This window comes from Gambusia affinis, linkage group LG05, assembly GCF_019740435.1.
Source record: "Gambusia affinis linkage group LG05, SWU_Gaff_1.0, whole genome shotgun sequence".
NCBI classification, from domain to species: Eukaryota; Metazoa; Chordata; class Actinopteri; order Cyprinodontiformes; family Poeciliidae; genus Gambusia; species Gambusia affinis.
In genome coordinates this window covers 6,779,287-6,802,657 of record NC_057872.1, presented here as the reverse complement: position 1 = coordinate 6,802,657, position 23,371 = coordinate 6,779,287, and the positions used below count along the sequence as shown (strand labels likewise).

Sequence of the window (23,371 nt, the reverse complement as noted above, 5' to 3'; positions counted from 1 at the left end):
GTTATGTGACAGTGAGTCACCCCTGTTTTTCTTTATATTCTGCTTCCAAGTCAACGAATGTCTAAGAAAGTTACCTAGAGCACAATTTCTTCAGGGTTTCTGAAAGACTTTTCTAATTACAGAAACATATTTTTGTTAGATTACATAAAAATAATCTATTAATCTTTAAAAAAAAAAAAAAATCTATAAAAAAAAAAAAAGGAAAAGCTATTTAAATTTGACAGACAAGCCAAAGTAAGCTGCAAGGTTGTTTTGGGAACTTTGACTCTAAATAGTGAATAGTACAAAGAAATGAGAGGTGGCTCAAATCTAGTAAACATTTGGTTATTTGACACAGCATTTAAACACACTCAAAACACATGCGTTGCATTTGCCTGCAATAATTTGAATTGAGTTTCTTTTTTTTATATTTAATGATGTGATATTTTCCAAAACATTTGCCCTTCTTGCACACCGATCAGCTGCAGGACGCCATTGTTCCATGCTTGACCAGTGCAAAGGAATTTGTCTCCCATACATTAAATGTAAATAGTGAGTGAGTGGAGTAGAGAAACTGGAAGTGCCTGTGCGTGTGTGTGTGTGTACACACGCATTTTGGTGATCAGTGGGAACTGTGTTTGTGCTGTTTCAGTGAATTTTTGCTCCGCCAGTTGGTTGGTTTAGTTAGTGTTAAGAGATTAGTTTGTTTGGGACCCTCAGCCAGTTGCCACGTACCTCCTCGTCCTCCAAGCGTTGCTGCATGTCGATGATGAACTTGATGTACTGATTAGTGAGAGTCATCAGCTCGCTGTACTTAGTCTTCAGAGTCACATACTGATGTGGGAGAAACAACACAAGGAGTTGAATGAACTTCTAGACAATGATTAGTATTTTGCTGAGGTTCAGCAACTTGACACAATGATCTCAAAACTCAAAAAAACTATCTTTTTTTCAGTTGATGAATGCACCATACTAAGTGATGTGTCATGCCACACTGTTACTAAGTGAAGATGGCTAACAGTTAGCCACTTTCAGCATCGGTGAGGCATAAAAATGAATTGAGAAGATATAAGAGAAGCTGTATAAAAGGAAAGCCAGACGTTTGGCAGATAACAAAAAGACAGAACAGAATATAGTGAAGGTGCTTTGTGTTATTTGTTTGAACTTTTAATTTCTCCTAGTTGTGGAATATTCTGGATCTGGAATCGTAGGAACCCTTTTGGACGTCTTAGGTAAGGCAAGAGTCTATATTTGCCAGAACTACTCATGATATCTGCCATCTGTGCTGACTGGGCTAGAATGAAACTGGTAAAGACAGGTTAAAATGTTAACCACGCAATAATTTAGTTTTTTTTTAAAGCCATATTCAGACTTTGGTTACAGTTAGCAATGCTAACAGTGCATAATGTGCAAACAATTAAGACAGTACCCTTTAAAAATGACAATTGTTGTGTTTTACCATAGCCTATTGGTGCATTTGGTTTCAGAGTCCTTTTTTCTGCCTTACAACACCACAAATAGATTTGGTTAGTAATAAAGCTGGTATTAAAATGACAAGGTTAAAAAGTGAACCGCGCATTCATTTTGTCTTTTTGAAGTAAGAATGTAATTACTGTTAGCAATGGTAACGGTGCTAATTGTGCTAACAGTCCTAAAAACTAAGATGGTAAGAAAAGTTAAAATTGTTAAATGTCTGGTTTTACATGGACCTGTTGGTGCACATTCTACTGGCCTCTTTCTGTCCCTTCTTTTTTGTGCTATACACCACACATAGCAAATAAAGCCAGCATTAAAATGTTAAAGACAATTTCAAGTTTCGGCTGCGTAATCATTTTTGTCTTTTTAAAGTAACAGTAAAAGTGTGGTCACAGTTGGCAATGCTAGCGGTGGTCACTGTCCTAGCAGTGCTAGCAACTAAGATGGAAAGGAAAGCTAAAAATCTCAAATGCCATGTTTTACATAAAACCTGTCTCTTTCTGTACTTTCTTTTTTGTCTTGTACTCCAGAAACAGCGGTGGTTTGAAAAGCGCACCTCCTGAATGATGTTATCAGAAGCAGAATCCAGTTTAGCTTTCTTCAGAGGGGAAGTAAGAGGCTCCACCTGAGCTCTGTAGGCAACCAGCTGCAGCTCATAGTCCTGTTCGCATGAAAACATTAGTTATACTCAGAACACCTTCAAGTATGTTAATGCAAGACGTGTGCTGCTATTACTTCTTCGAGGCTCACCTTGATTGTATCAATGTATGCTTTAGCATACTTGTGACACTCATCAACTTTGCCTTGATTCTGCTCAATCTCACTCAGCAGTTTCTGTAAAAAAACAAACAACAAAGGTTCAAGTTAAGAGCTCAGCTGAATTATCTCTTAGAGAATGCTGATGGCATAAAACTGTTTCCGTCGTACCTTCTCCTGTGCCAGCTGGTCTTTAAGAGTTTTGGTGTCGTTGATGGGCATGGCCTGGATCTTCTCCTGCCTTTGCTTGGCGTCGGCGATCCAGCGCATGAGCCAGTCGTAGCTCTCGCGATAGTAACCGAGCTGTCGCCCGAGTTGCTCCAGCTCTCTCTGGCGCAGGTCAATCTGGGTGAACACGGCTTTCCAGCGGTCCTGGAGGCTAGTGGTCAGCTGGCGGTAGTGGTCCAGCTCAATGTCCCGCTCGGTGTGAACGCGGGACATCTTGTCGCTGACGGCGGAGGCTTTTTTCAGCTCCTCCTCCATCGAGTCGAACACCGGCTGCTCACTCTCAGCCTCGCCCCGCATTTTCTGCCAATCGCAGCCAAACAATCCGTTCAGTTCAAATAGCAAAATTCACAAGTTAAAGACTGGGGTAGGAGTTTCTGCTGCAGTGCTACGTGTTGTAAAATATTGAGCAGAATCTTTTTTAAGAAGTGTCAAAGTGAGGGTCCCGACAAATCATTTCAAAATTTGATGCTTTTCCAGACTCAAATTGTTGGGTAGTTTTTCTAAAACTAGGGAAGTTTGAGGACAAATGTTTTAGTTTTCACTAAAAGTGTGTTCTGAGAATCATTATCGAACTTGACGCTGAAGCATCTGTTTCAAAAAGTGACAGAGGTGTATTCCAGAGAGTCTACAGGCCAAAAAGCTGTGAACTGTGATATTTCTCATGAATCTGCAATGATCTGTCAGCGACTTAAAAAAAATAAAATAAAATCAAATGATCAATTATTTGAACAAAATCTTAGTTTCAGAACTGTTAGTTAAAAAACGTCAACATAAACAGCCCTTCACTGTTCTGAAACTCAATGTTTTTAGCCTTTAAGTAATAAAACAGGAGGAGTCTATTTTATTTTTTCTGCATACCTGCCCAGACTAATAAAATGATCAAATCCTCTTCTTCTTTTCAGACAGTTCAAGCCAATTCAAGACTCATTTTGTCTAAGCCATTCAAAATACAAATAAAAAAATCAGAATAATTTATTTACCTTCAGCTTGGATCGTTGAGTCTCCACCTCCGTGACGTCACTGGGTACAGCCTGAACCTTTCGCAGACAGTCCTCATACTGCTTCAGCACTCCCTCCGCTCCCTGGGTGTTCCGGATCACCATGTCTACAGTCTTCAGCCTGAAGAGACGACAAGTGCAAAATAAGTAAGTGAAGAACAGAGAGCAAAATGCTTCAGTCTTTCTTGAATGTGGGTAAGAAAAAAAACAACAACAAAAAACACATACTTCTCAAGATAAACAGAGGAGAGGATGTAGACGTGGTCCATCTTCTGCACAGTAACATCCAGTTCGGACCGCAGCACAGGAGCTGAGGCCGGCTGCTGAGGGGACGCCAACACCTGCTGGGTTTTCACAGACACCTTATCCAGGTCCTTCTTAAGTCCCTCAAGTTCTCCCTGGACTTTCTGTGGACCAAAGAAAGACCAGAGGTAACAATATTGGTTTGTATTATTTTTTTCCCCCTCCAGGGTTCTTTTGTGGGCTCTAGTGTCCCTTATATGACAGTAGGCTGACAGGAAAGGGGGAAGGAGAGGAAGGAAGACATGCGGCAAATGTCGGTCGGGTCCGGGAATCGAACCCGCGACGGCCGCGTCGAGGACTGAAGGCCTCCAAATGTGGGTTGCGCTATCCCCTACGCCACCACAGCACGCCCCCAGAGGTAACAATATTAAAACAGATATAAAGGAATACAAGAGACTCAAATCAGTGTTTAGATTTTCTCTATGCCTATTATATAAATGAAAGAATAAAATAAAAAGGAACAAAACATATTTTTGTTATTTGATTAGGACTGTGCGCAATAATCAACACTACCATGATTTACAGCGACATAAATATGCAAGAATTAGCCCAACAGCTAAATTTCATCCTTTGTCGTAAGATTTAACAAACTTAACTCTTCAAGAAACATTAAATTAATCAGTGCTGAGCTTTGGTGCTCGGAATCAGCCAGGTGCTTGGTTATTAATTATTGTGCATGAGCAGAGATGAAAACATCTGTGGTGGAACTGCAGCCAGCGGCTCCTTAACCTCTGCAGCTTCCACAGGATTTCATGCAAAAATAAATAATATTTGTTTCTTTTTTTCTTCTCGTGTTCTCCATTTACAAACAGATTTAAGTGGAAATTAGAACAGCAAAACTTCTCTCTCCTATTTATTTATCTATCATTTCTGCTTGGTTTTTTGCCGACCACAAAACGCTAACACGTTTCCTCCGACTTTGTTTCAGTGTCGTGGGTTTTCTGGGGGTGTACCTGCTGCTCTGACCACTTCTGGCTGCATTCCTTCAGCGGCTCCTTGTCCAGCGGTTTGCGGATGCGACTCACAGTCTGAGACTCGCAGTTCTCGATGCGCAGACGCAGATCCTTGATCTCGGAGATGTAGTTCTTGCACAGGGTCTCGTCCTGTTGGCCTGCATGGACGCATTTGAATTCAGTGAGACCAGAAAGTAAACAGAGAACAGATTTAGCCTAAAAAAACCATCAAAACAAAAATTTATTGTACGAAGCATGTTGATATATTCTGAGATTCGGTTTATTTTGCCAAGCCATCTTTTTATTGTGCTGCATTTTCACATGTAAGCCAATAATTCATGAGGTTTTTGAGTGTTAAGTCTCAAAAACACACTTATCTATATCACACACACCATGTCGCATGTTTCAAAAACCGTACATACAGTACTTTACAAAGGTGAAATATTCATACCTCTACTTTTTATATGTATGTCCAATTAGCACCACAAGGCTCAATGCATTTTATTGTGATTTTAACTGACTGAAGAACACAAATTATCACGTAATTGTTAAGAAAAGCAAAAAATATTTCTGTTCTCAAGCTAATCAGTAGGAAGATGTATTTTACTTTCTAGTTCTTGGGAGCTCCACCCCTTTCTGATGCCGCCCTGGGCAACCGCCCATATCGACATATCAAAAACCGCCACTGTATGCAAGTTTTAAAAAAAGAAAGATGTTTTACTGACTGAAGCCAAACATGTCTGAAGATTCTTAGATTTCCAGGTTTTTATACTCAGGAAGGTCTGAAGGAAGCCATTTTGTATTAAAAGTTAATTCAGAAACTCTCTATTGATTTCGTATGGCACTTAACTGCAACAAGGCGACAGTCGCTCATCCTCATCCAGCAGAGCGGTTGGCGTAATTCGTGCACGTGAAACGTCAAACTCATGCATGAAGATGTGCACACGCTGGCTAGCGACGCCACCCTAACGAACACTTTCCTCTAGCAACATAACAAAACTGGACAAACCTTTAGAGGTATGAGTACTTCTGGAAGGCATTGTACGTCTGCGTGAGAAAAAGCACTACATAGTGTTCACAGCATGTGAAATGCACTTGGTGTGGCAGCCTGGGAGCCAGAACAACATGCTGTCAAACGCAACACTAGTCTACATGCCAGCGCTTCTGTCTGGTCATCCACCCAAAGCGTTTAAATCAGCTTGGTTTGCAGCAGCTTTGTCTAGCTTTGCACCACTCACCTTTCAGCCTAACAACCTGAAATTCTCCTGAAAGGCGAATTGACAATCTTGTTTGGGTTTTTCTTTTTTTCACTGTAGAAATGTTGCATAAAATCGACAGATTGTGTCGTTTCTCTGAAAGCAAAGCTAGTTTTACCTTTCTCCATGGAGCGAAGCAGGTTGTCAAAATGCTGGCTGACTTTGCTGTAGTCGTCCTCCACTCGCATGCGGTCGTCGGGGCTGAAAAGCTGGGAGTCCTGGCTGTCCCGCATGAAGTCTTGATAGTGGGCCTCCAGGTTCCTCATGACCAGCCGGTACTCTTCTGGTTTCATGGTTTTTAACTGCAGATATAAAAAGAGATGCGATTTCTGATAAGATAATCCTTATAGCCTAATTTTCCTGTTTTGTGTGTAAAGATGTATCTATCTTGGAGGTTGATTAATGTTTGTTTGCTTGTGTTATAGTGAACTGGCTTTTGAAAGAGGTAGACATGTGACATGTTCATTTTAAACTGTAAATGCATGAAGTACACAAGAATATTTATAATAATATTCCATTTATTATTAACTGTGGCTCGATACCCTGGGCGCCATGCCATCAGTGGGTGGAAGAAAAACAAAAAACAAAAAAAAAGAAAATCAATCTTCTGTGCTATCAATGAGGTTTCTGCTGTTTATTTGCTTATTCCCTCAATTGATAGAGTTGTCAGTGTTGTGCTGTAGTAGGCCTGTCGCGATAAACGAGAAATCGATTAATCATACGATAAATTAAAACTATCTACGTCATTTTAATTATCGCCGTTATCGTCTCTTCCAGCCTTTTTCTCTTTCTGTTGATGACGCTAAATGAAAAAGGCTCAACTCCGGTGCTCTCCACTGACCCTCCCTTCCTCATTTCCTTAGTGTAATGCCCAGCGCACACGACACCATCTTAGTGCTGTCAATGTGTGTCAGACCACACATTAGCCGACAGACATCCTTGGTATAACGGTTCCAATGGCTGGCTACAAGTCCAGCTAACTAATTTTAAAACCAGGCATTAATCAATGGTTTACTACAATCTACCTGCAACGCATGTGGCTCTAGTGTCAGCGTAACGTCCTGACTGAATGAAAATCATTAGAACCTTTTTAGGTCACGTTAACGAAGAACAGCTGAAAAGTTACCGGGTTCATCAACGTAGCGATTTCGCTCCAACTCCTCCCCTCACCATTTCTATATTCTTTGCACCAAATGTTTTATAAACATTAATGTTGTTTCCACATATTATCTCCAATGTCCGCTGGATTTCAGGTGTCAGCTGTTTGGGATTCACCGCGGTAATTTCCCCTCAGAAAGCGCGGAGCAGAATCCGGCTTTCTGATTGGCTACCTGTCACATTCAACAGGCTGCGGTAAAGATCCCAGTAGGGAAAACCCCTGATTTAGATCGGAGCGGCCACAACGATCTAGCGTAACACACCACACACTACAGGATGATAACAAGAGACAATCTTAGAACGATCAAAGTTTTATTGCATCAGGTAGTCGATGTGCCCATCTTCTCTATTTAAATCTAATGATTACTGAAGGGCAATATGGTAAACAGACTTCATAATCTGCACTCTTTTGGTTGAATGCAGTATTTATTTACACCTTGGCTTTATGTTATTTCTTTTTTATTCAAGTACATTTTTGCTAATGGAGACTGAGAATCTATTTTATTTTTGGTTGTTTTGTTTATTTTGTTTATAAGTTCCAGTGTTGGGTGTTCTTTTGAAAATAAAGTGCATCCATCTTTGGCAGGAAATCGCATGCATTATTACGTCATTTCCATTAAATCTGTGTAAAAAGGTCTTCAAACAATACTATCGTCTATCACAATAGTTTTTTGAGACAATTAATTGTTCAGCAAAATTTGCTATCGTGACAGGCCTAGCTAACGTTAGCATCCGAGCCACAGCTTCAGATTTGTTGCCCAACAAAAACCCGTTTAAAGGTTTAATTTAGAATCTGCACTCTTTTTCGAAATATAACATGATCTGAAACTCTGAAAAAAGACAAACAAAAAAAAACATTTAACATTCTAAACATTTTTGAGTTGATCCGATCAAAAAAAAAAAAAAAAAAAAAAAAAACTATCAAAAAAACATTAAAACCAACCATGGTGATGTTCCAGGAGCGTATCTGTGTGAAATCTCTGGTCAGGTACTGCCATGACAGCAGACTCTTCAAGTTAATGTGAAGCATCTGCCACATGGAGGCCATCTGCTGGAGATTTGCATCCAGACTGAAGCAGGAGTGGACATAAAAATGAGGTTAAACATAAGCAGCAAAGAGGCATCCCTCTAAAAATTTCTCTTGTCTGTTTCTGGTTTTATTGTTTTTGTTTTGTTTGTTTGTTTTTTTACCTCGACACGCTGTCCACTGCCTCCTTATTGACCGGAGGGACAAGGAAGCAGACGGAAGGAACCAGTGCTTCGTTTCCAGAGCGGTTTAACACCTTCCACTTGAAGGGCTGGGAGTTGTTGAGCAGAGCACACTCTTCTCCTTTATGGACCGTGATCTGAACCACATTAAATCAGGCGGGTTAAAGTTCTGCCGCAGTGACGCATCTGAACCCGAGGCTCGTATCTGGATCGAAGAATCTCACCTCCTGCTGCTTGAAGTCACAGACAGCTTGAATAGGAGTCTTGCCCTTAATGGGGGTGGTGGGATTACGGGGTTTCAGCTGGATGATAGACCTGGACCTCTTGTTCAGTCCGCTGAGCAAAGTCTTAAATTCGTTCATCTGTTCCTTTTCTTCCTGTTTGGAGCAGAAACACATAAAATAAGAGGCTCTGTGTCTTTTCCTCCCACTATCAATCATCATGTGACGTTATCCATGACTCATGAGCGTTAGCGTGTTCCCACCACGGCATCCTGCAGCAGATCCTCCAGGCGAGTGGCGGTTGTAGAGCGGTCGCAGCTGTATTTCTTCTTCATGCTCTCTTGCATCTTCTTCATCTTGTCCTGCGCTTCCTTTACATCAGCAAAGAACTGGGACGACAGGAGACGGCACGCCGGTCACAAAACCTCACGAGAACACGGCTCGAGTCTGATTTAAGACTGTGGTGAGTAATTAAATTTCCTCCCCACCTGGTAATAAGCCGTGTTTTCTTTAAGGTGAGCTTCGACGCAGCAGCACAGCTGCAGGATCCAGCTCCACTGAGTCTGCAGAGCAGCTGTGAAGGCCTGGCAAGACAGAATGATGACAGTTTGTTAGCTTGGACAACATTTTCTTTAAATTTATTCAACCTGCACTGAAAAATCACGACATCTTACCAAGCATTTTTGTTTAGTTTCTGGTGTAAATGTCTTCAAATAAGGCAAAACGAAATTATAAGTGACGATTTAAGAGTAAATTATTCCTTGTACTGATAAAAATGTTCAGGTTTCACATCATGTAGAACATGTTATAAGTGAAAAAAACTAACTAGTGCTCAAACTAGTACTTTTCATCAACATTAAGGAGTAGTTGACTTTAAAAAGTGACTATAACTTGCTGAAAAGTTACTTGTAGGTAGTTAGTTTTTATTTTATTTTTTTTACATTTTTCACAGAAGTCTAAGAGCATTTTTGATAAAATGTACTCTTGGCAAGCAACTGAGGTTACAGCTATTTTTATCTTGCTTGTTGCAAGCCTCTGACTAGCTAAGAGTAAGCAGCAGAAAACAGTTTGCAGCAAGTTGTCAGCACCTCCACAGTCTTCTTCCCGGGATGTCCGTCTCTGACCAGTTTGTCTCCCATAGCCTGGATGTCGTTAACCTTCTTCTCTCTTTGCTCCAGCTCTCGCATCAGGCCCTTGTAAACATCCAAAGCACGCAGTTAGTAGGATTTACTTCTACGTCGAATTAGATTCACAATCAGTGGCGTTTTTAAAACATTTTATTTTTTGGTTTCCACTTACGGAGTAGTTTTCTTTCTTCACCGTCATGTTGGTGTTTCTGTCACTCCAGTCGTAGTTGACCTCTTCCTCCTCTTTGTCGTTCAGCCACATTAGCTCCTTGGTTGCTGCGGCGACGAAGGCGTGCAGAGAGTCCAGGTTCCTCAGGCGGGACCTGGAGGAGTTCTAGGACAAAAGAAACAAAAAACGGTGGGTTTGAGTAAGTTTAGAAATAAATTTGGATGTAATAATACAAAAAAATCAATTTGAAATAAGCTATTCACCAGCAGTTTCCCGTACTGAAGGTCCAGTTTCCCCAGGTATTCTCTGTACGTCCCTTTGCTGACCGGTGATAACTGGCTCTGTAGTTCAGGAAATTAAAATCTGATGAGAGACAGGGTACGTATAAAAACCGATTGAGGTCACCTTAAGCATTCAGTACCTCGTCGGACTTGGCCCGTTCGATCTTGGACTTGAAGTCCTCCACGGACTGATGCAGACCTCTGTGGCTGCCCAGCTGGGACTCCACAGAGGGCAGATCTGATCCCCACTCCGACTTATCGATGCGCCGCTGGTTCTCTTCCACCCAGGCCAGCAGATCTTGGACGTAGCGCAGCGTCACGTCGTCCAGCTCCGGCCGCATCTTGGCGCTGCTCTGCTGCTGGGTCTGCTGGGACTGCATGAGCTGGACCTTACCCACGGACGCCTTCAGGCGGAGGTTGTAGTCGCTGCGCAGGTTCACCAGCCGCTCGTGAATACGGTAAACTCTAAGAAAGTTTAAAGAAAAGGGGCCAGCTGTTAGTGAACGGAGCTTAATTAGCTCAAAATTCTTGACTTTTTCTTCAAAGAGGAGGAGTGACGTAAGTCACCTGCGGTACATCTGTTCCGCCTGAGGGTGGCGCCCATCCTTGAGACTCTGGACATCGTTAAAGAGCAGGCGGATGGTGCTTTCCGCCTTGTCCAGCTCCCTGTCCACCTCTGCCGTGTGCTGAGCTGGTTTCCCTGCGTTCAGCAGAGCGATGTCCTGAACGGGAAGAGAGGCAACAGAAACTTGAATCATCAGCTCTTCAACACAAGAGGTTTTTTTGTTTTTTCTTCACATAAACAAACATATTCTGCTTTCCTACGCTTTATAGTTTCTAAACAATGAATCAACTACTTGAAGTATTTGGCAAACAGCAAAATGACTACAGCATGATCCAATCGTCATGTGGTCGAACTATTTTTTGTCTACTGCTTTTTTTTTTCTCCCCCCACTAAGTTGTAAAACACACAAACCTTCTGCAGGAGGCCGTCCAGATGACTGAGATGTTCGTCACACAACCCGGACTCCATCTGGACTTTAGTGAAAATCCTCTGCAGCCTCTCCAGTCTGGATAAGATCACAATAGCACAATGTAAAGAAAACAAACAAAAACAACAACATTGAAACAACATTTTATGATGTTCGGAAGTCATGAAGTTACAATGAAGCTAACTATGCCTGATTATAAACTATCATCTGACCTCCTCTATGATTAGACTGAATTAAATCCATTTCCTTTTTTAGTCGCAGCAGCAACATGAGAAAAGCAGGTCTTTCATTAAAATCTCTGATGCCGGGAAGTAAGTGGCAACAACATTCTTTTGAGACAATAATCGTCGAAGCAAACAAGCTAATTTTGTAACAACGACGTTATAAATCAAAGTTAATTTAAGTCTTTCAGTCATTCTCCCAGATGTCTTATCGCTGTTTCCAAACCAAATAACGTGGCGAAGACCTTTTCTGACTCTACTTATCCAGTTAGGTCCACTGTTTGTTCTCCAACCTAGTGGGAAGTGGGGGGACTAATGAGGTTAGAGGTCAACTTTATAAACTCAAAGCTCCTTGCTCCCCCCTGCATATACTATACAAACATATAAAATCAGAAAACTGTTGTTGCAGAGCTATTTTAAAACATTAACTTACACATTAGGTTGTAGGTGCGTCACACTCAATAGATTGTCCCAGAAGTTATCAATATAAACAACAATATTATTGGTTTGAGATAATTTTTTTTGTATCTTGGCAAAGGAAAAACTTAAAAATACCTAAATATTTCGTTGCAGCTTTTCGTTTTAGGGTGCCACTCCTTGATAAAGCTTCTGGAAGCGCTGGTGTATCTTCAGTCTAATTTTACTTCCTGCCACACTGCTCTGATTTGTTATTTCTAGTCTCTCTCCTACAGACGTACAACGTGAATCTCTAACCTCTCAAACTCAATCCTGAGCAGTCGTTCCCTCTCTAGTATGGCCAAGTGAAGTCGCCCCCACTCCTTCTCCACGTCGATGGGGTGGTAGCCGGGCGGTACCTTAACCTGACCGGCGTGAACTGCGCTCTGTGGAAAAGCAGACATTACATTATCATATTCGTGGATAAAACGCTGTGTGTAGAGCAGACAAGAGTGGAAGAAACTAATAATAACTGGCTTACCTCAAAGGTCTGGTAGATGTGTTTGGAGTGGCTCTTTTCGGACTCCTTCACCGGCAGCTCCGCCTCCTTGAACTTCAAGAACTGGCGCCAAAGAAGCTGGAAAAGGCAATTTTACAGTTAGAAACTGTCCATATTTATTTCCTCCTTTTATTACGACATTTATGTTTTCAATTTTAATTGCCAATTGTATTTATATAGCGCCAATTCTCATCAAATGTCGTCTCATTTAACTTTACAAAAGATATCCTCAGTTCAATCAGACACTCATTTCAACTGATCCCAGTTTTCAAACAGTACAGGAAGCTCAATCATTTATTAAAAAAGTTGCTTTAAAATGTTTTATGCAAGGAAATCATATTCAAAGAACGAGACTTTTATGTTTTATTCAAACCGGGGATTTTTTTTTTTCCGCAGAGATGGAGTCATAAACAACTGTTGGCCAGACAGGTTACATGAAAAGAAATGCTTCCTGACCTTTGACCTTATCTAGATTTCAACTTTTGAACTTCAATTAGAGAATCCGTGTTTCAGACGCTGTTTAAATCTACACTGACGCTTTGCAGAATTAGCTTTTCTTGATTACATGCTGGTTCGGTTGCTAAATTGCTCCACCATTCTCCAATGAAAGAGTCTAAATCCCTTCAACAGACGAGTAAATCAAACACATCACATGCAGCTCCTGGCCTCTTCTGAAAGGACGTGTTCCCATGACTGGTGTAAATTCAATCAAACTTATAACAGAATCCACAACCTTTAAAGAGGGGCCAAAAAAAAAAAACCTGCCCAGCTTGCTGTAACTGTGTGGGCTGCTTTTAAAGAGCGCTTCCACTACTACAAAGCTATTGCTGTTAATGAAGCGTGGTTATAAATGAATTCCTGACACAAAATAATCCTTTTGTTCAGCCGTGCTGACAAGGGAGTGGCAGGTTGGGGGATGAAATTAAAGATTTTAGCTGTATTTACTCAACACTCGTTCTGCCCCACCCACAACACAATACCTCAACTACAGCTGCCTTTATCCGAACGTCATTTATGTGCGTTCTTTGATCCAACACTGGATGGCTGCCAAAACTATCCTCACCCCCACTCTCAATTATTACGCACAAGTTCTTCAAAGTTGTCTAAACGTGAAGGTTTCCGGAACAGTCGGGGCGGCTGAGGCTCACCTCTATCTCCTCGTAGCTGCCGGGGAATTTCCTCTCCTCGAAGATGGTGATATGGTGGCGGATCCACTGGAGCAGGAGGGTCACCAGCTCGTAATATTCCTGCCAGCGCAGCTCCAGGTCCTGCGGCCAGCGCAGCAGAAAGGAGGCATGAGAGTTTGACAACAGCGAACAGGAGGGCTCTTATGCTGCTAAGAGTCCATTTTGGGTCGCTAACACACCACCCTGAATTCAATTAGGTGGCAACAATCCACATCTTGTGTTGAGGGGAGGAGGCCGGCGAAGGGAGAGACAATGGGAAGAGACTCAAGGCAGCATATTTTTTAAAAACTTTCTCAGATGAGATGGTTTTTTTTCGCTGTCAAAATCGTCCCGTAGCTAAAAGCCTTTTAGAGCTGGATTTCTATTTGAACTAGTAAAAGGGGCGTGGACCGATTGAAGTATTCTGACCGATCACCGATTTTTAAAAAGCCTGACCTGCAGAATCTGATTTAGGTCGATACAGATTTTTAATTTTTTTTTTTTTGTCGGAAAAGTCGATAAATTTTGCGGCAAAGTTGGCAACAGTAAAGAGACTATTGTTAAAAGATTACATGCAGAGGTGACTATCAGTCAGCACTCTGTAATGGCAGAGCAAGAGGAGAGAAGAGTGGCTGATTTTCAGACCTTTTGAGGAAGGAAGTACATGAGATCGGTGGATATGATCGGTTTCACAGGCAGGCTTTGGCCGTTCACCGGTTTCCAAAAATTATGGTAATCGGGCCCAGCTGACTCATCTGTTCACCCCCAACGCGTACAAAACCTTTTAAAAGCATTTTGGCTTTTTCATTTTTACACATCCCACACACAAATTTCAACCTATGATATTGCTCATGTAATTTACATGACTTTTTATTCATCGTTATTGACTAATACAAGTTTGATTACTGGTGTTGTTCAGCGAATGCCTCAGAGTTTCTTCGAGAACACAAGTGAACGAACCTTAACAAAAACAGCAGACAGGTCAAGAGGAACATTTAAAACAATGGTCAACCTTTTATCTGTAAATGGAAAGAGGATAATCCAAAATAAAAAATGGCCGCCACCCTAAACTTACAGGCCATACAAGAAAAGGATTAATCAGAGAAGCAGCCAAGAGGCTCATGGTAACTCTAGGAAAACCACAGGATTTCAAAGCTCAGGTGGGAAAATCAGTTGAAAGGACAACTACTGGCCCTGCCTGCCACAGGTCTGTTTTTATGGCAAGGAGGCAAGCAGAAGCAAACGTCTGGTAGAAAGTGCTCCAGTAAGATAAAACCACATCTGAACCTGGCCCATATGCAAAAGATTTGTGAGGCACATCAGCATCATGCATGTTAGATGAAGCAAAAAACTTTTTTTTTTTGATGTTTTACATGAAGTCCTAATAAAATATAATGATGATTGTAGCTATAAGAAAGACAAAATGTGAAACATTTTAAACGGTATAAAAAGCTTTAGCAAGGTACTGTAAAGTAAAATTAATAAATATTCTCCATTAATCCGCCAATAGTTGCATGGAAAGCATATTTCAAAGTGTTTGCTGACGTTCACGTTCCGCTTACATTCGCTCTGGCGCCATCATGGACATCGACTCGAGGCATGACGTCGTACAGAGATGAAACGTAAGTGATGATGGACTTCTCGTCGGGATGCGGGACGTCGACATCTGAAAGGTCGGGAGGAACACTGCGTTTGACGGCGTTCAACAACAGACGCTCCTCATTGGGTTAAAACAGAAGCCGGCCGGTTGGTCGTACCTTCTGGGTCCAGGAGGCGGGTCACTCCCAGGTCTCTTTCGGCCACGTTAAAGGCCTGCTCCAGGTTTTCCAGGTTGGTCTGTCGGTACACTTTGCCCATGTCGATGAGTCTGGGGCTGGTGAACAGGAAAAAAAAAAAAAGAAGAGATTTTTCTATCGCTGACAAATCACGAGAAATACCACATTTTGATTTATTACACACGACCCCGTTGTGATGCAACTTCATTGGGAGAAGTAAGCCTCGTAACAAATGCAAAATCCATTACTTATCTAACTATTGCTTCAGATAGCATTCTAGGGAACATGGCAACGATTTCCATGCGATTGCGCTTTAAATGCATTTGTGAATCTTTTGGCATCAGAGTTGTTTAAGACTTTGTGCCCATGGCGAAATACTGTAAAAAGCTCGCATAGGGTTCTCATGAAGAGAACCCTATGCGAGCACCTGCCTTTTTTTGTCCTCTGGCTGTTTGACTCCTCCTGGCACATGTCAGAGCATCTATAGATGGAATGTAATTTAGTGAGCAGCTAACAGAATCAGAGCTGACACATTTCTAAGTCAGCGACCAGCCACGGCTTGACTGCACCAGCAGACAAAAGTTCAAGACTCTCGAGTGCAGAGGAGGATGATTGAATGCATCGCATAACCTCACCCTTACCGTTAACAACCCCGCAGCTTTAAATGACAGTGATATATGCCTATACTGTATTTTCTTTTAAACCTCCAATGTTAAATTTTCAAATACATATCTACTGGAAACCAAAGCAGACTGAAACTCATACGGATCTCTGATGCATAGCGTGGAGTGGCCAGCAATTTGTCCGTACACAGTGGCGGCCGGATCCACATGGCGGACTTCTCTGACAGAATACTGTTTGGTGGGTCTGGAGGAGCGGCTCAAGCTCGGGGCCATTCGTCCTTTTTCTTGAAAGCTCTGACTCCTCCATCTTTGTTTGGGTTCTTCGCTCCCGGAGCGGGCCCCTGAGCTGTGGGAACCCCGTCCGGAGTCCCAGGAGGACTCCTCCGACGGGACGTCCTCGCACAACATGACCACCCGAGTATCGTCCATATCGCCGACGGACCCTGACATTCCTCGGAAGAATCCAGACCTCCCCTTCCTCTGCTTAGACTTCTTTTTCAGACTGAGCATGTTAGTAACCTTCAGGCTGGTCCGCGATTAAAAAGACTCTAGAGAAGAGGATCCAGTTACAGCTGCACGTACTCTGTTAAAAAAAATCCCAACCCTGCAATAGGTTTGGTCATTGCTCAGAAATCCATCCTGTACTGTCCCAGGAGTCCATGGTCTTCTGAATGTCCTCTTGAATCTTTTGAAAAAGGACTCCTACTGGTCCAGTCAAGTCACTGCTCTTAAGCTTCAGCTCGACAATGTGAACCTTGACCTCATCAGCAGATTTCCAGGGTGGAATCTTGGACATAAAGTCAAGAGAATCTCCAGTGCCGCAGCGGTATTACCGACTTCTGCCTCAGATCAAATCAACGGCACAGGTTTCAGAGCCCTCTACAGTTACGCCCATACACCACACCCCTGGCCTTTATGAAGAGCAGAAAAGAGCGTCTAATGCAGAAAAGAAAAAACCTGAAGGTTGGTTTAATCTTCAGGAAACCTGCCCCTGCAGGTATACCTTCCGTTCAAAATCGTAAACGCTCGGCAGAAACAAAAACATCCATCTCATATAATCTCGCTTTTCTCCCCGTTTACGCACAGATTCACTGCAAAATCCTCCTGAGAAAAAAAGACGCGCGTTCACCTCCCAGGATGTAAACACGCAAAGCAACCTCCACTTAAGTCTGACAAAACGTCAACAACATCCACACATGAGTCACCTTATTTAAGGTATAACATCAATTTTTAGTAAAACCCTAGGTGTTTTACTTTTTTTAATTTATGGTTATTAACAGAACTCCAAAGGCGGTGGAGAATTACTTACTGCCAAGATCTCCTGCTATTACCTAAGCCCTCAAGGCTTAAACACTTAAACCCATATTTCATTAAGGCAGCCGGAGACGAAGCAGTCTCAAGTGCAGTGACAAGAGATGGATCAGGAGACATTTGGAAAGTAAAACCAGAACGCCTTTTTTACAGCTCGTTGTTTCCATTTCAGCAGGAGCGCATAACATAATGCAGACCATCTATTGCTAACGATGCAGCGCTAACCGTCTGCCCTAACCGTGTGTTGACCTCGGCGCCATAAAGCAACCAGATCACAGTTGTTGTGCATGAATTATTGAAGGAGTAGACCTCTTGTTGAGATTGAAGCAGGGAGCAGGTTTTAACCGGCAACGGGAAGGGTAATCTGACATCTGAAAGCGTTCCAAGCACTCCCTCCTGCCGAACTGCCCTCAGTATTAAATTAAACTAAAGTGTGATGAGATACTCCTGTTGATTTGTCGGTTTTCTATTGCCACAGGGTACATTTATTAAGCACAAACCAGGAGGGAGCGTGCTAGTGCAGCGATCCGCGGCAGACTTTCCTGTCCGTGCTTGCACCAGATCTCACTCAAACGGGATGGTTGGTATTAAGGCAGGGATCAGCTTTCCACACTCACTAGTGCTTATGGATGACGGCGTTGAAGAGCTTGCCGTCCCTCCAGCTGGTGGTGAAGTTGTCGCAGCGGATGCCCTGGTAGCCGTCCGTCATGCTCTGGGACCAGAGCAGCAGCTTCTCCTTGGCGGTCATGTCTTCCGACTGGCCGTTGACCTGAATGTCTGAGATCTGACGTCAGGCATGCAGAAAAAGGAAGAAAAGAATTTTAAGTCTATAGAAAAGGGAGAGATTTGGGATAACGTGTGTAAAGAAATAAATATAGTAATTAGTGGAAACCAAAAGATCCAATTACATGGAACTACCAACCACCACCACAGTTGATTTTGTTTTGTCGATTTTGTCGACAGGATTGTTGCTGTTCATCATTACCTCTGGGAATTATGGATTTACATACAAATAATAGGTTTAATAGAACCAGAAGATTTACAACAAAAAGCCTGAGATAACTATGTTCTGAAATCTGACATTACTTTAGAGTTTTTTTTCTACGTTTTTACCAAGCTGAGGTTGAAACTATTTGTTTACAGGACTTTTGAGGATTTCCGTTTGGACTGTTGTGGCTCTGTCTCTGGGATTAGTTTACATTTGGGGACTTTGGGCAAAGAAAAGACGACTCAAAGCTGGCAGTGAGTCTCCAAGTCCATCAGAAGTATTTACAAAGAGATAAAAAGAACATTCTTCACAGAAGCTCATTTTCATCTGATTTGGCGTACACACCTGTCTAATTTGCTGCTGTTTATCTTTTCTTCTGTATTTCATAAATGATTGGATTAAAAACTCCAATTATTATTTGATTCCAGGGTGGTTTCATTTCTCTATGACTCACCAGAAACCACATCCCGGCTGTCTCCTGTTATTCACTATTGTATAAAAGCATAAAGACGCCGTATCAAAGGGACACAGCTGATAGAATTACTAAATAATCACACCGGCTTGTCTATCACCCGTCCTTTATTTTGTGAAATGTAAACCCAAACTGAGCTTTCTTTGGGTGGTGGGACGCTACCAGATCTGTGCGGCTGAAGCCCAGGGATATCTGCCTGGCAAGTTCTTGGCATGCACAGGAAAAGCTACAATAGCTCCTGGACATTTGGGGCGTGGACTTGCAGAGAAGTAAGCCAACAATTAGGATACTCCATGTGAGACACCCTCCCATTGGGGGGGGGAGAGTGACTAATGCCGGCACGCCCTAATGACACGCTGTTTCCTTCAACAGTTGCGATTCAGCAAAGTTAGTCTGTGTTACTTCATGGAATATGGGAAGAGTGAATGTGTCTTGATGAGAAGGCAAAATCCCCCACTGATTGGTTCCAAGGAGATGGAGAAGCAGCAGCAGCAGCAGCTCAGATCCCAGAGAGACGGGGTAAGAGTAATAATAAAAATGGAACATAACACTGACAGATGAGGAGACCTGGAAGTGGAGGATGATGGTCCATATTAACCCCAGTGTCAGCTTGGGGTTCCCGTCCGTTATGTCGTCATTTCTGATGTTCACCAGCTTGACCTGTTGAAACACAAAGGACGCGGTGACTCGAACGGCCGCCGGCCGCGACGTCAGGCACAGCGAAACAGCTCATTTAAACATCATACCTGCCGGCGTATCAGGAACTCCAGTGCTATCCGTACATTCTGGAGTTTGTGGAAGCGCATCCGGCCTTTCTCTCTGGGCTGGAAAGCAGCAAGAAACCACAGGAAGAAGAAATGAGCTACATCAGCAAAATAAGTCAGATTAGTGGTAAAATGTGTATAATGTCTGACAAAAAAAATGATGAGATAATGCAAAGTTAAATAAAATGGCAAATAAAAAAAGAGGTAACCACAGATTCCTTGTCCTTACTGCAATTCCTAATTTATGTTTTTTCTGTTTTTCCATCAGTAAGCAACAAAGTGGATGAATGGATTTAGCTCATACCACATAATCAATGGGTTATACCTACTTTTGGTAAATAGGTTTAAAGCTCCAGTCTGTGTATTGTGTATTAGAGTAGTGATGTACTGCTGAAGAAAGACAACCACCAACGTTCAAAAAAAAACCAAAAACTAACAAAAAACATTTCAGTTTTCCTAAAAATGCGCTGAAAATTTAGCCGGTGATCGGAACCGGACCATTTTCAGTTTCACAGGTCTTGACCAGGCAATCGTTGACTTTGATCTGTGATGGCACCAAATAAGATTAATCACGTTGTACTGTCACTCTTCAAAGTGGAAGCATTTGCTGAGGGGGAAAAAAACTCAACGTGAGCTATCCAAACTAAAGTCAAAGAAAAGCAGGATGATATTTAAAAGAAAACTGTATTTTCTAGGACATGTCTGAAGTTCAGTTAGGGTGTGTTAAGTGAAGGAGAGACTTCCAGACGGTAGCAGGCAGGCAGAATGTTTTGCAGCATGGCTGATTGGAAGATGTTGAGAGACCATTGGAAAACTCAAGTTAAGATTGGGGCTGCACCGATTGCAGTTTTCTAGCTGATTCCGGATCTCTAAAAATTCTGACCTGACGATTCCGAATTTAGCCAATGCCGATTTTTTTTTGTCTGAAAATTCGTCAAATTTAGCATCGAAGTCGCTATGCTGACAACAGTGGGGGGACTATTGCTAACTGCACAAGTGGCCTGGTGAGTGTATCTGTCAATCAGCCCACAGCAGAGCAAAAAGAGGCAGCGGCTGATTTTCATGCCTTGCAGAAGTAGATAACATCGCTAGATATGTAAGCATCAACAAAAATTAATTTAATCTGGGTCGATCTATCAGTCGACAAATTTATCAATGCACACCCAGGTAAGATTGAGGTTGAACAACATGCAAGAATGCAGGTACTATATAGCTTTGATTATCGGCAACATATGATTAGCCAGATTATTGTCTACTCTCTAAACATGTTCGTATTGCGACTGTGGTCTCACACAGCATTGTCATGTTGACAAATAGGCTAAAATCGCTTATGGAAGGCCACTGCTTTACAAAATTCAGGGTCCGGTACATTTACCATCAGTACATATTTAACCCCTCCCCATCAGCGACATACTGAAAAACCACTAAAAGAAGCTTAAGAGATCCACAGGAGGTCAAATGTCCATAGTGGAGTTCTATGGATGCCATGCAACAGCCAACTCAATGACACAGGGCAGGTGAAAACATAACAGGGGGACAAACCGTAAGTTCCAAAGCCACTCACCAGCCGAACGCTCCTGACCATGTCTTTCTCCCTCGGCTAGCAAGCGAAATGTGACGGAAAGCAGGCGAAGGCCAAACAGCAAAGATCAGAATAGAGTTTAAAGGGAAGGACAATGGAAGAAGAAGGAGAAGAAAGAGGAATAGGTGGAAGGGGTGTAGAATAGAACTGTGGATCATAGTGGAAAACTTTTCATAGACGTACACACAGACAAGAGCGGTGCTATTAATATGTCACAGTTTCGAAGGCATACAGAAGGTGCGCAGAGCTGGAGCAGATGTTAGTAGTGATGAAGTACAGCAGCTGTAAGCAGAGAAACTGTACAGATCTGAAGCTCAAGGCAAAAAAATAATAATAAAAGACAGAAAAAAAAATGCCTGTTGCTGGATTTAATCAATGTAGAAACGTCCAAAAATATATCAAAAGATCAACCGAAACAAAACAGGTAAAATAGAGAAAATAAGAGGCGTTTGCAAATCTACAAATGGTTCTTTAGCATCTGATAGATGATGGATTTGTGGTGATTTGTTCTCAGGGGGCACAAATCCCAGATTAAATAATCGCCTCCTATGTAATAAATTAAGATTAAGTTAAATTGTGAAGCATTGCTGAGTTAAAAAATAAAATAAAAAATGCAGCGCTCAAGCACAATTTTCTTTTTGGCATTGTCTCAACACAAACACTGAAAACTTACCAGAGTTTCTCCGGAGAGGACCTCCAACAACGAGATCAGGTTATGTCCATCCCGAAGATCTTCATACAGATCTGTCACTTGACGCTGTGCCTGCCGGGGGCAAGAAGGAAAAAAGAGAAAGTGTCACAAGGGTACGCAAACACAGAGAAATACCTTAAGCTGCTATCAAGCTTCTGCTCAACTTGCCAGCAGTGAGGTCCCTGTCTCCTCTACGAAATATGTGTAATAGTTATTGTGCTCTTCTATTCGTGTACCAAGTAGAAAGGGTCACTGCCCTGCCAGGAAAGTCACTTCAAGTAGTTGGCATACACTCTTTCTGCACTTATTAGATGATATTGTCAACAAGTCAATGCTACATTTTTGTATGAATGGACTTTTTTCACACATCCTACAAAACCTTTGTGATTCTGGTTTACTTTGAGGTCACATACTGTATGAGTTACATTGAGCATTATCCACTTCCAGTTATTTGGAATACACTTTATGATTTCTTTTACACAAACTTTATAAATATTCAATTCTGCTCAGTCTGTTTGACACTCGATACCATTTTTGACTCAAAGAAGGGGAGGTAGGGGGCAAAGAAAAGACAAAAAGAAAAGTAAAAAAGCAGCAACAGTATCCAGCAGTGCTTTGTGACTAGCACACCTCTACACAGGTTAGGAATGCATAGCCTTGAGGAGGCAAGCCTGACTGCAGCTCCAGATGCTAGCAGCTGCCAAGGCTCAAGAAGGTTACACATATGATTCAAAACAAAAACAGAAGTCCACCTTAAGTGGTAAAAAATAGAAAAAAAGTGATTCCCAACCAAAAGAAACAGTTTTGACAACATTTAGAAGAAATTAACAGCAGGTATTTGTCACTACAACAACCAGTTACTAAGTTTGTGGTACAGCTGCAACCGGGAAGTGAGCCAACACAGCAAACACCCGGACCCCACAAAAAACCGTGACTGTGCCAGGAAAATGCACATTTTGAAAATTGTATATTTGGGGGTGAAAGTTTGGGGAGGGGTGTCCTTCCATGCCAGACAGACAATGTAGAAACACACAGTCTTATTTCAGCATGCTATCACCTACCTCTGCCCTCCCAGGCTTAGTGAAGCCAGACCATGAAATGGAAAGAGATTTATAAATTAGAGATTAGCAGCACAGCTAGCTAACGAGCTAGAGATAATCCCTGCTGTACGCAGTATGGCCACTAGGGGTCAGTGTTTACACAATCATTGAGTATACTTCATACTACTGTGAAATATGCACGTTTTCATTTTCACTGCTTTTAAAAATAATCCAACCAAACAGTAATATTTTATAAAACTATGACTGAATATGAGATCAGATACCAAAAATCACACTCCATATATAATTGGGGAAAAGTATGTATGACTACAGTACGTAATAAAGAGTCATCTATCACCACCTGGTAATTACAGCACTTTGTTCTGAAGCCCCAGTAAATGTATATCCAGGAGATTACCTGAACATTTAGTGCTGAAAGATAACAGATTGTTGTACAAACTGCACTGTTTGTCATATCTGTAAAACCTCTAAGTTAGAAAGCCTTATTATCTCTTTATGCTCTGATTCACCTTGTTTCATACGTTTTTCTTTTCCTAAGATGAAGACGCCACCTATTTTCACTCCAACATAGCTTTCTGTTATTTTTATGTTCTGTTTGGACCTGAAAAGCCCAGGAGGAGTCTACACAGAAACATTTTCACATTCTGCAGCTGTGG

At 42.0% G+C, this 23,371-nt stretch overlaps 1 protein-coding gene across 19 annotated transcripts in view; it reads right to left on the bottom strand.

The window, feature by feature from the left end:
* LOC122831770 (plectin-like) overlaps positions 1 to 23,371 on the bottom strand; it is a 145,826-nt gene that overhangs the window by 15,764 nt on the left and 106,691 nt on the right. For 8 of the 19 annotated variants that reach the window (XM_044118205.1, XM_044118210.1, XM_044118213.1 and 5 more), the window contains exons 3-32: positions 21,637 to 21,726; positions 20,946 to 20,981; positions 19,364 to 19,441; positions 19,173 to 19,277; positions 17,775 to 17,941; positions 15,206 to 15,321; positions 15,011 to 15,114; positions 13,431 to 13,550; positions 12,265 to 12,360; positions 12,042 to 12,169; positions 11,091 to 11,184; positions 10,682 to 10,836; positions 10,255 to 10,579; positions 10,097 to 10,174; positions 9,837 to 9,998; positions 9,626 to 9,730; positions 9,026 to 9,121; positions 8,801 to 8,926; positions 8,541 to 8,693; positions 8,299 to 8,453; positions 8,051 to 8,177; positions 6,068 to 6,251; positions 5,932 to 5,958; positions 4,694 to 4,851; positions 3,666 to 3,844; positions 3,420 to 3,558; positions 2,383 to 2,739; positions 2,206 to 2,289; positions 2,012 to 2,116; positions 715 to 813 (exon numbers count right to left, since the gene is read on the bottom strand). In XM_044118205.1, coding sequence (XP_043974140.1) covers positions 715 to 813; positions 2,012 to 2,116; positions 2,206 to 2,289; positions 2,383 to 2,739; positions 3,420 to 3,558; positions 3,666 to 3,844; positions 4,694 to 4,851; positions 5,932 to 5,958; positions 6,068 to 6,251; positions 8,051 to 8,177; positions 8,299 to 8,453; positions 8,541 to 8,693; positions 8,801 to 8,926; positions 9,026 to 9,121; positions 9,626 to 9,730; positions 9,837 to 9,998; positions 10,097 to 10,174; positions 10,255 to 10,579; positions 10,682 to 10,836; positions 11,091 to 11,184; positions 12,042 to 12,169; positions 12,265 to 12,360; positions 13,431 to 13,550; positions 15,011 to 15,114; positions 15,206 to 15,321; positions 17,775 to 17,941; positions 19,173 to 19,277; positions 19,364 to 19,441; positions 20,946 to 20,981; positions 21,637 to 21,726 — 3,948 coding nt within the window. The remainder of the gene's footprint in view (positions 1 to 714; positions 814 to 2,011; positions 2,117 to 2,205; positions 2,290 to 2,382; positions 2,740 to 3,419; positions 3,559 to 3,665; positions 3,845 to 4,693; positions 4,852 to 5,931; positions 5,959 to 6,067; positions 6,252 to 8,050; positions 8,178 to 8,298; positions 8,454 to 8,540; positions 8,694 to 8,800; positions 8,927 to 9,025; positions 9,122 to 9,625; positions 9,731 to 9,836; positions 9,999 to 10,096; positions 10,175 to 10,254; positions 10,580 to 10,681; positions 10,837 to 11,090; positions 11,185 to 12,041; positions 12,170 to 12,264; positions 12,361 to 13,430; positions 13,551 to 15,010; positions 15,115 to 15,205; positions 15,322 to 17,774; positions 17,942 to 19,172; positions 19,278 to 19,363; positions 19,442 to 20,945; positions 20,982 to 21,636; positions 21,727 to 23,371) is intronic. The other 11 variants (XM_044118206.1, XM_044118203.1, XM_044118211.1 and 8 more) reach the window with 5 other exon arrangements.